Source organism: Martes martes (genome assembly GCF_963455335.1).
Source record: "Martes martes genome assembly, chromosome: 2".
NCBI classification, from domain to species: Eukaryota; Metazoa; Chordata; class Mammalia; order Carnivora; family Mustelidae; genus Martes; species Martes martes.
In genome coordinates, this window is record NC_137889.1 from 120639734 (window position 1) to 120651889 (window position 12156).

Consider the following 12156-nt stretch of genomic DNA (forward strand, 5'->3'; position numbering starts at 1 on the left):
TTTTAAGCTATACGCATAGTTTTTTTTTTTCTTTAAGATTTTATTTATTTGACACAGAGAGAGAGAGATCACAAGTAGGTAGAGAGGCAGGCAGGGGAGGGGGAGCAGCTCCCTGCTGAGCAGAGAGGCCCATGTGGGGCTCCATCCCAGGACCCTGAGACCATGACCTGAGCTGAAGGCAGAGGCTTAACCCTCTGAGCCACCCAGGTGCCCCTACACATAGTTTTTGAAATTTTTTCTGAGTGACAACCTTTGGATTTCTGAAGGTACCAAAACAGACTTACAGAGAAAAAGAATATTTTAATCATCTGATTGATCATTTGACAAGGATATATTTCTGTTGATATATTATCAATTTGTGTGACTTTTGCAGGATAAATAACAACTCTGGGTGTAATGGTGTGCACTCCCTTTATGGTAGTAGAATAAACTTTAGAATCCTCTTCAAGAATAGCCAATACTTACTGAGCGTACAGTGTGCCAAATGCTATGCTATACGCATCTGGGTTATAGGTTGAATACGAAATTGTCTGTGCCCTTAATGAATCATAATCCTGGGGAGGCAGAAGTGTAAGTAAGTGTTTGTAATAATTGTAAGGGTTTTGATGTGTTCCTTCTATACCTGGTATAAATGCACAGTAATATTGGATAGGAAGTAAGAAATATTATGACATAGGAAGTAATACAGGAAAGGAAGTGATTAAACTTGTCTTAGAAGATGACCCATCAATAGGATTTTAGGTAATGTAGAGGAAGGAATTCATCAGGCAGTCAGGGAGCAGAGGAGTGGAGATGAGGATATAGAGAACTTTTAGAACATAGTACGTGCAAAGACATGGGTGCAGAAAGCTTAGGAGGTGTTTGTAGCATTACAAATAATTCACTACTGCAGGAGTCTAAAGTGCAAAGGAAATGCAAAGTGGAAGGGAAAAGAGAAGGCTGGAGAGGTAGATAGACTGCCTGCTGAAATGCATTCTACACCGTGTGTTACAAGCAGTGGAAAGCCATGAAGAGTTTTAAGAAGAGACACAGTCTGTTTTGAATATGAGAAACATCACTCTGGCAGCAGTGTAGAGGACGGGTTTGAGGGGACTGACAGTGCTGGAGACAAACCAGTTACTTAGAAGGCCTTTGTAATAGTCCAAGCAAGTCATGATGAAAGCTTACTTTCAGAGGATTGAGTGAAGTATTAGCGCTTGAGATTGATTGGATTTAGGAGTGAAGTAGAGAAAAAAAATCCCAGGTTTCTGGTTTGGATAAGAAGGTAGATGAGAAAGGGGAAGGAGGAAAAGAGCAAGTTCTGGGAAAAGGTAATACAGGTTCAAATTTAGACTTACCTCTTTTGAGTTGCTTAAGAGAAATTCAGGTGGGATGTTCACTACATAGTTGTAATTGTGGGTCTGGAACTTGGAAGGAGGTCTGTGTCCATATATAGATTTGAGTGTCATCAGCACATAGATAATAGTCAAATTCAGGGAATGGATGCGGTTCCTGGGCAAAGAATACAGTCCCAAAAGATTGACTACTTGGGACTTTTACTTGTACTGTTCTTGTCTTTTTTCTTACCAGTCTGTTGTCAACTTAAAGCGTGATGTAATATGTTGGGAATCTACCAAAGGAGCATTTTAAATATTTCCAGGACAGTGAATCAGTAATTTTGGATGACCTTGAGTTTGTTGAGAGGAGAGTTTATTCCTACTCTTCTCATGTCAGGATGTGACAAAACACATGTAGTGTGAATCATGATGGCTTCCACAAAGGCTTGGTGTTGGTTTGGCTATTGTCAAACAGTGAAGGTGGTGGAGAAAATAAAGGAAGAAAAAGGAAAATAAAGGAGATGCATACCTTTGCTTTTGTTATGACTAATTGTAGACAGCACCAGTCAAGTGCTTTTAAAGCTCTCACTTTTTCTCTTTCTTAATCTGGCTCAATGAGTGATTTGAAACTCTTATCCTGTAGTTTTCCACTTACTGAGATTAGAAGATCCAGTAACCTGGTAATCACAGTGGCCTGTAAGATACTCATGGGAGGGATTCCTTATCTCTAGAACATAGGCTAGAATTTATGTTCGTTCATCTGTAATGATGAAAAGCTTCATCCGTGTCAAAAGTGATGAAAACAGAAGCTACTCTACTTTAAAGCACATCTCTGAAACTACTGGGGTCCATGAAAGAGGAGATGCATTTAGAACAATAGACATGAAAACTGAACAGTCTTCTTATTCTTACAGAATTCTCTCCAAATTAGAATTAAGAGAATTGTGACCTCTTCTCTTGGTATATGGTCGTTAAGCTTTCCAAACTGTTTTTCCAAATCTTTGGAAAGTTTTTTTCCAGAATATTGAATCTGTGCCATCACAAGCGGAAAGCGCTCTGAAATAAAGTGTTTTATAGTTTCTTCCTTAACGCAGCAGGACCTTTCACAAGATTAAGGTATTTTATTTAGTCTTAAATACGTTTCTATCTCTTTGGAAATATGCTAATTCATATATAATACAGCAGATTCCCTTCAAGTTGATGCAGTAAGAGTTACTTTAGGAGTGCTTAGAAATTTATCACAAACTATGTAGGAACAAAGTCACAGCTATTACACATAAATAGAAAATTCGGGATTTATCAGTTTCCTTGGAGCAATGGCACCCGCCAAGATTCAGTTGTTGTCCTTCCCATCATAGGCTCTATTCTTGCCAAGTTCACAAGTTAATCTCCAGTCTTACCTAATTCAGTGTATGTGGCTTGCTTCCTTGACTTTTCAGCAGCAGTTCTATCTCTTTCAAATTAGTCTGTCAATTTTCAGGGGAGAAGTGCCCCTGCTGTCAAATCAAGGAGGTGATGTTGGTGGGTCAGTGACATATTTCTCTCTGAATCAGATCCATAGGCAGGGAGCTGTCAACAACAGCAACTTTTAGGCAAAGAATTAAACGTCTTGACCCTTGGCTATTAGTATTATCTGTGCCAAACATTTAGTGGGTTGAGACGAATCACTGGTGGTACAAGATACCATCGCCAGGGATGTCAGCAGAGACCTCACTCAGGTGACAATGAGAAGAGACAGCTAGCATATAAAAAGCCGAACAAAACAAAAAAACCTAATAGCAACTTTTGGTATAAGTCCAGTGTTGTGACCACTAGCCATCGCGGGGATGCAGATGCCCCTTGTAACCTGGAGAAACTGGAGTTTATGAACTTGCACTTGCCATAGGCATAATTCTTTCCACTCTTCTACCTGGCCCCATTTCAGACTGTTGTGTTATGGCATATCCCTGGATTCCTCTGCCTTCTCCCCTGTTTATGATTCCTGCAGTGATTTGCAAAACATTCTCATTTCCTTTGGACACGTAAAATATTTTTGTTTCTAAGAGTCATGTTATGTCGATTGCTACCAATTGAGAGTATGAAAGAAGACTGTTTTTCCCCCCCCAATACCTTCACATGGTAATGGCATGAATGCTTTCAGGCTAAGGAATCCTCACTGTTTGAAAGTGTTTCTTAAGGGTCTTTCCCCCGCCCTCTTTTGAAACTAGAAAATCCAAAAGTTTAAAGAGTAACTATATTTAACTGCCAAAGCCTATATTTAGAGGCTGAACTTGAGTAGTTTTTTAATACACAACAGACTCTTACTCCTTTCCATAGCGGGATAAATTTTGTTGCCATGAACAACAGAGGACCAGAACAAATATTAGGATTTATGATTTCTTATGTGTTCACAAAATTGTAGGTTTTTAAAAACTGCATATAGTGAGGTTAACTGTAGTTTTACATTTAAGTCCCCAAACAACATCATTGTTGGCATTAGTAAAGAAAATTTGCCTGGCCTTTATGTGCTAGAAAATTGCATGTTGATTTCTATATAATGCTATAGGTCGTGATATCCTGAACAAGATATCTCAATATTAGAAATGTGTATATAACTTGTGTGGACCATAATAGTGAAACATAGAAAAAAATTATACTCTGAGGATATATACATTTAATTACTGTAAAAGTAAAATATATTTTTTTAACCTATAGAATAACTTTCTTAGTTGAGGGGCCTTAAAAATGAAATGAGACCTACATATACAGCAAAGTAGGGAGGATAGACTTTTGAGGGCTTAGTTATTGAGACTGACAATATATACTGATCAGGTTTGTCAGAAAAATACAGTAATTGAAGAGGAAGGTATATTATTTTTGAGAGATAAAACACTAGGTTAAATGCAATGTTTACTACTTAATGAAGATTATTGCTTTTAGAAACCAGTCATAAAATTCTACAAAACCTGTACATATATACAAAGATTAAGGTCAAATTTGCTTTTAACTTTTCACAATTTGTGTGTTTTATTTTGTTCTGAAGTAATCAACACTGATACTTACATCATGTCTGTTTTTAATTCTCAGAAGTGGTGTAAGCAAAGCATTTTTGGATCCATGTTGAGCAAACTCCCTCATAAGCCAAAACTGAAAAATCAAAGTACTGTAAAAGAATAAACAATCCAAAAAACAGAACATGGGGAAAGGGCCATAAAGTTCAAATCTGACATTTAGCAGAGGACCAGATTTGTGCAATTGATGCGTAAGTGGAAGAGATGGTAGTGAGGAGGAGAAATTACCCTGCTTCTTATTTCTTTCCTCATTGTGTCATGACTTATGTAAATTTTGATAATCTGGCTGAAGTATTATTTGTTTCTACTATGAAGTTACTCTTTTTCCCCCTCTTTCTACACCGTATTCTTTGGAAGTAAGTCATTGTACATAGTCCACCTTTAAGGGATGGGGCTAATGCTCCATCTCCTTGAGGGAGAAATATTTACAAATTTGGAATTCTTTTGCATGAGAAATTTGTCTATTCTCCATTTATTTATTCAATCACTTATATCAGTATACACTCATGGGTGTTTATTTTATATTATGGGTTATAATCCAATACTGTGTTATTTATTTTGTTCAAACTCTTTTTGCTATGGTCATTGGGAGCTTTTCTTTTCAGTTGGAAAAATTGGCTCTTATATTCTCTGACACACCCCCATCAATGTTGGAGGATTTTGAGCACTTCCTAATGGCCTTCAAGATGCTCCGGGTTCATCCTCTATATTCCTTACTATATTCTAGGATGAGCCATTTCTCTAAGGAGCCCTCATTGCTCTTATGGGCAATGGTATTAGAAACCAAGTTCTGGATGTTAGGTTTGTTTTTTGCTGATGAAGTGTGTTTGCTTCTAGGCCCTCTTACCTGACAGAGCAAGAAATATAGGCATATACTATCCTGGGTATATATACATCTATGACTATTTCTCTATCTGTATATTAGGACAAACGTAAGTACTTATTGATGTCTCCAACCCTAATCCGCCAGTATCACATGAGTCATTTTAGCCTCCCCGTCTGGTCTATAACCTCCCACTCCAACAGTGAGAAGCCTGGTTCCCACCATCTCCTAGATCAGTTTTTTCAATATGTGTAAATATATCGCTTTACTTTCTTTTTGGAATTTCCAAGTAAATATCTTAGACAAAAACCCATTTAAAATGTTAATTATGCTTTTCCAAACTCTACTTGATTCTTCCCTATTCAGATACCCTACAAGGGGTCAAACTCCCAGAACCATATTTAAAACCATTGGCACATTGTTATCACTGTCAACAAATCGTTTAGGACTCTGAGCTAAGCTGGTTCATGTGGGCAGCCTTCAGGGAAGTCTTTTGGTGTGCCCTACCACTAACACCTGACAGATTTAAATGACTCGTACATGCACATCTACATTCCCTTTTTAGGGAAATGAGACTAATAACTCATTGGAATTGTTGTAATTCAACATATTTTCTAACATTCCAAATAAATTAGAAATTTTCAACTGCCAATTCTGTGGCTGTTCACATTAGCAAGAGGAGGACAAAAGGTTAAAAAAAGGTTAAGCATCGTGTCTGTTATATAGTATGTGGTCAATACACATTTTCTTCATTAGAATGCCTAATATTCATCTCAAACGCAACATGTCCAAAACTGACTTCCGCATCTTTCCCCATAAAACCTGTTCCCACTCATAGACTTCCCTATCTCAGTTGATGGCAAATCCACATTCTAGAACGTAAACCATTTTGAAAATGTAGTTTGTTTTCAAGTGTGTAATAGTTTAGTAAATTTACGTATCTGAACATTCAGCACAGATGCAAGTTTTCCTTCCTTCCCCTTTGTTTTGTAAAGGTACAAGTAACTTCTATTAAAAAAAAAAAAGTGGGTTTATGATGTATTATCCACTTAATCACCAGTACTATTACTTTCCTCTGAAATACTAGGAACTGGCTGAGAAGGCAGATACTGTTGGCATGGTATGTATCCCAATAGGCCAGGCATTGTAGGGAGTGCCAACCCAGCAAGGTCGGGCACCCTGGAGGCTGACAGAATACCCAAAAATCGACGTGGTTAGGTCTCCCTCTGGGGATTTAGCCTGTGAAGCTCAGTGATGACCTTTCATGTTATCTTTATGATCATCATGATTTTTTGACTCTTTACTTGTGCCTGCTGCTTCTACTCCTGATCTTAAACCTGGAATAGGGAGGAGGAAGATTTTTATCATTGGCACTGAAAAGTGACAAAGTAACACACATTGACTTCAATTAACACGAAAAGCAAAATAAATTTCACCAAAGGTAAAGTGAAAGTATTGGCTACAGAATATCCATATCTTTCTAGGTATAAGTGTTTCACTGTTATCACACTTTTATCTTTACCACACATGTATCACATAGCTGCATCCTTGTGCAATGCATGCTTCTTTGTAATGCTCCCTGTCATTTATTTGCATCAGAAAGACAAGTTGCTTTAGTAATTTCTTGCAAAAAGTGGGCAAGTTAGATAAGTTTGTATATCCATTTTTAAAAGTTAACGGTGATCAAAACATTAAAGCCAAGTAAATATCCAGAAAAATTCTTATCCCTAGAAGCAGATTATAGGATCTAATTCCACACCCTTATTTTAGATGACTGAGATGCCTGTTACATTCAGATCATTTTCATTTTGGTTGTTATGCCACCTCTTTTCATTGTTCTGTTTATTGATTTATGTTTTTCTCACAGTTTGTGCCACTGTTTAGTTTATCTTAGAACTAAAGAATCTGGGAAAAGATTCAAGTCTTTTGAATGTGTGTTTCCCTAACCCTGAAGTTTCCTAGATTTGAGTATATAGAAATAAGCTGGGATCTGGTAAACTCATTAGGTTTATGTCATATACCTATGTATACATGTTGTATTTATATATAGATATAAATATGTATAAATTTATATGGTTTTCTATGAGTTTATAATTCTGTCTTCCTATCTAATTTAATATGAAAAATTATTTTTCCTTTCTTCCCTTAGAGTAAATCATTTGTTGACACCCCCCCACCCAGCACATACCCCAGAGGCCAGTAACTATCATCAGTCTACCCTATGAAGTTGATTTTTGAACATTCACTTGAAATAATGTAGCAGCCTATTAGACTCCATTACTTGGAATAGTATTTCCAGGTCTAACTATTCGTAAAGCTAGCTACCCCTACCCCATTAATAGCTGAACTGAAATAAAAAGGGAGAATAGTCTCCTCCTCCGCAAGACACTGCCAGAAATCAATATAGTCTATGTTACTTATTCTCCATTATCTACTAGTGTTTTGAGAATTCTAATCATATAATGTTCCAGTATAGTTTTGGGGCATTATATACGTTAGCTGTTTCCTATAAAATACTGTTTTTATGCCTTAGAAATGGTAACCACTAGAAAAAAATTGCTATAATTTAAGGAATTGGTTCTGTTTCTGTGAGTAAAGTAACAAAACCCTCTTCTTCAGGAAGGTTACCTCTGGGTTACCCTTCCATCACTGGCATGGAACCCTGATAAAAGTAAAAATGACCCCTGACTGGTAACCTGCCTGTGGACTGGGAGGAATATGGATGCACCATGAATACTGAGCTGGAAGCCACAGCTGTGGGTTTCACAAAGTGTAGTGTGTTCTTTGTTAGTGGGTGTAACCCCCTTTGTGAAAGCTGTTCACGGGGTGTTTCAAGTCCGAGGCAGGGCGGCTCCCATCGCATCTGTGTGCTCTTGCTGCCTAAACACCTGGTCTGTCCCTTGGCGGGGCTGGAGAAGGTCCTTGGATTCTTCATCTGAAGAGGCGTTTGAAAGCTCTTCTGCTGACTTGCTGTGTTCCTTCCTGCATCCCACTGCTGAGCTAAATTCTGTTAAACTTTTGGTCTCTTGAATCTTGCAAACTAGTTTGTCCCTCTCAAGACGAGAGCACCACTGCTGGTTGAGCAGAACGGGCAGTGTAGTGTCATAAGTATTTCATATGAAAATATAAAAGTAACTACTAATTTTTCTTTTATTTTTCAGAAATGTGTTACCGATGAGTGTTTCTTTTTTGAGCGATTGGAATCTAATAACTACAATACTTACCGGTCAAGGAAATACTCCAGTTGGTATGTGGCACTGAAACGAACAGGGCAGTATAAACTTGGACCCAAAACAGGACCTGGGCAGAAAGCTATACTTTTTCTTCCAATGTCTGCTAAGAGCTGATCTTAACGGCAGCATCTGTTCTCATGTCACATGGAAAAAGACGTATATTTTTGAAATTTGTTAATGAAAGAAAAGAAAAAAATGTGTACAGCTATCTGCTCAGTTTGGATGAATGGTCAGATAACCTTTTTATCTAAGAGTAAACATTTAACCATTGCCTTACTAAAGAAAAGCAACAAAAATTCCCGGAAAATGTATAGACTTCCACCTTTTGTATTGCATTTTCCTTTATCCAGTGAAGCTTACTTAGTGCTACAATCTTTTTCATACATTTGCTTCCTTTGAAAAGAGGCTTTTAAAATTTGCATGTTTTCATCAAACAAGTTTTCTTATGAAAATTATAAACATTAGAATATTAAAGTCAGGTATTTAGTTAACCCCAAATGTCCACTACTTTTTATAGTATGGCACATATTATTCTGCATGTGCAATTTACTTAAAATTTTTAAAAACATGTAACTATGGATTTAATCCATTCCTGTCACAGTTCTGTAATTGGCTGGCAGTTCCTTGTGATAGAGTTTATAGAACAAGCCTGTGTAAACTGCCGGAAGTTCTTCCATGGTGAAATCAATCTTGTCAAACCCTTCTCTGTACCCATAGAGCAGCAGCCTAGCAACTCTGCTGGTGATGGGAGTTGTATTTTCAGTCTTGGCCAGGTCACTGAGATCCATCCATTCACACCTTAAGCATTCATGCTGGCAAAAATCTATGGTGAATGAATGTGGCTTTAAGCGACAGATGATATACATATCTGACTTCCCAAAAGCTCCAGGATTGGTATGCTGTTGCCGAATGCTCAGGAGGGACCTGAATTCTGATCTTATACCAGTCTCTTCAAAAACTTCTCGAACTGCTGTGTCTCCTACATAAAAGAAAGATGTACAAATCAGTAAGAATCACATTTTTAGAATTTTAATCATCAAAGATTTTCAGATAAAGTAGCATTATCTAAAGGTTGAGAAGCAAAAAACCTTCCTAAGAAAGTGTTCAACATAAACTCTTTGCCTTCTGGACATCCTGAAACACCAAAGTATTTTCTTACCAGTGTACATCTTAGAAGCTTTTGAAATACCGAGTATTTCTTTGGCTGCTATGTGTAGGGTTACCCACCTGTATACTTTGGGAGTCACATTTTTAACTTCTTCTGGCTCTATTTCCCAAAAATTGAAAACACAGGTTCCTGCAGTTAATATTCCCACATATTTCTTCATTATTATCCTGTTTGTGGTCATACATCAAAACCGCCCAAACTTATACACATCAGTATTGAGAAAAAGTGATTCATTCTTCCTCACAAGTCTGTAGAGCTGCAGAATGTATTGAGCTGTGAACAGTTCAAATCCTTCCCGGTGATCCTGGGTGAGGCTGTCAAGCCTCTGACATCCTAGAGCAGTTTCATTTATAACCATTCTGTTATGCTCCCCTAGTTATCCTGTCAGTAGAATCCCAGTATGGTAATTTTTGGCATTTCCTTTGTTCCTTGAGATTCCAAAGAACTATTTTATCAAAAGCGTTAAAAAAAAAAACCAAACTTGTAATTTACAGAATTATATAATACAGCAAGGGTTTCACATTTTATAAGGTTGGTTCTTTTCAATATTATGCAAATTTCTGGGGCAGGATTTTGGTTGCCATTAACATTTTTGCGGTTGCTTTTCCTAAATCTCCAGAAGAACCCCCTAAATGGGCTTTCTCTAATCTTGGGATGTTCTGTCATTGTCTCCCAGAGTGGTCATGAGAAATCCTTCAAAAAGCTGCGTTCTTTGCTCAGTTTGCTGGAAGCTTTCCAATTTCACAATTGCCACAGGCATAGATTTTTGTTCAAAGACCTCTATTCAATGCCTCTGTGTCTTTGTCAAATAGAAAATTATATTTGCCTTCTCAGTACTACTGGTGAAGAATAGGCAAGGAAGGGGAAGTCAAGGAGAAAAAAATCTCAATTTCCACATATTCTGACTATAGATTGTCTTAATTGCCTACATATGCTTGTGGGTATGTCTCCCCCCACCCCCACCCTGCTAAGAAACAGCTCTGGAAATATGCACAGGAAAAGCAAAGTGTTCTGAAATATAAGACATTTGCCTGCCATTTTGAACTACATGCTGACTTCCCCTTCCCTTGAGGTTTGCCATTGATTAAACATGGTTAGAACTTAACTGTTTTAAACTAAAAACATGAAAGAATGTATGTGAATAAAAGGAAAACCTTTCTTAATAAGAAAAATAATTTTCAGCTTAGAATACAATATATGTTTGTTATTAAATCTGTTAGATTTAATTAATAAATCTGAGATTGTGGCACTAGTCTTAAATTTGCTGATTTCACTTAGCTATTGTTTAAATGTTTATTTTTTAACACTTTGAAAAATAACCATGGGCGTTCTGTTAAACTCTTAGTACCACTAATCCAGAGTGGCATTTCATTTGGAGTCTAGCCTTTTTTATGTATCATGGAGGCACAGGACAGACTAGTGAGTGGATCTACCCTACTAAGCAGTCACCTTAGCAGCTGATTGGAAGTCAGCACTGCCTGGTAGTTTGATCAGTTTAATTTGAATCAGCATATCATTGACTGGACTAAAAACTGAATGAGTAGATAAGTGCTTTTCCAATCAGGGTATGAGTGACTCCTTCCACCTCAAGATGGAAATCTTTACCCCAAAGGCTTTTTTGCCAAGAATTAAAAAAAAAAAATTATGCAGATAAACTGCTTTATTCTGTTGTACTTTTATTTTAATGTACTGTAAGCTGAACTGAAATAACATTTACTGTTTTATATGTTTTAAGAACCAAGAGGGTTTTGTTTTTATTTTTGCCAATTGAGAGCTATGTTTTAATATGTCACACAGTGTTTTGTTTAGTTACAGGACAGTGAAATGGAATTTATTTTGTTATTTCTATTTTGTAATATTTAACAATAGGATTAGGTTGAAAGAAAATAGGAAAGACTGTGCAGCTTGTGGGTTTTCCTGGCGTTTCTCTCTGATTCTGGTGCACTGATGAGCTCTGAGCAGCCCCCACTGCTTTATGGCCCTTTGACCATGCAGGAGACCCTCTTCCTGTCAATGGTAGTGAATTTTTTTAGGAAGGCAATTTCTCTATTTTTAACCTTGTAGATACTTTCGTACTATTAGGGTATTGTATTAAAGCCCGAAGATTGCATTCTCTTTTGTATATGACCCCCTTAATTTTTTTTTAAGCACTATGAACAAGAGTGTTTCATTTACCTAGTATTATCAAAGAATGAAGGACTCCAGACGAATGTTTCTCAGTTAACTAGTGTTTACTACTTAAGAGCTAATATGAATGTGTGCACATTTGTGATGGCTGTATTCCTAAAGTATATTACATACTTTCCTAAATACGGAGTTTAAAGAAAATAATTTTGATAATTATTGGGTAATTTGACTTTATCCTTAAGAATAATCTATTGTATTGTAAGACGGAAATGCTCTAATATAGACAGACATAATCTTTCAGAACTCTGTTGTCAGTTATCATTTCTAGCTGTTTTCAGGATTTTATCAGTTCTAAAGCAAAGCCTTAATTAATAATACTCCTACGCAATACAAGGAATGCCAGTGGCTGCTTTTCTTATAACTTCTCATGGCTGAATAG

At 37.0% G+C, this 12156-nt stretch overlaps 2 protein-coding genes across 5 annotated transcripts in view; one reads left to right on the plus strand and one right to left on the minus strand.

The window, feature by feature from the left end:
- The window catches only part of FGF2 (fibroblast growth factor 2), a gene marked incomplete at its 5' end in the record, with an annotated part of 62126 nt that extends 50906 nt beyond the window's left edge, over positions 1-11220 (plus strand). Inside the window, one exon of the mRNA XM_080830570.1 lies at positions 8351-11220. Within this exon, the coding sequence (XP_080686696.1) occupies positions 8351-8536 (186 nt within the window). The 3' untranslated portion in view covers positions 8537-11220. The remainder of the gene's footprint in view (positions 1-8350) is intronic.
- The window catches only part of NUDT6 (nudix hydrolase 6), a 48089-nt gene continuing 44521 nt past the window's right edge, over positions 8589-12156 (minus strand). For 3 of the 4 annotated variants that reach the window (XM_080830533.1, XM_080830535.1, XM_080830536.1), the window contains exon 5: positions 8721-9401. In XM_080830533.1, coding sequence (XP_080686659.1) covers positions 9004-9401 — 398 coding nt within the window. In that variant the 3' untranslated portion in view covers positions 8721-9003. Of the gene's footprint in view, positions 9402-12156 lie in introns of all 4 variants that reach the window. The other variant, XM_080830534.1, reaches the window with a different exon arrangement.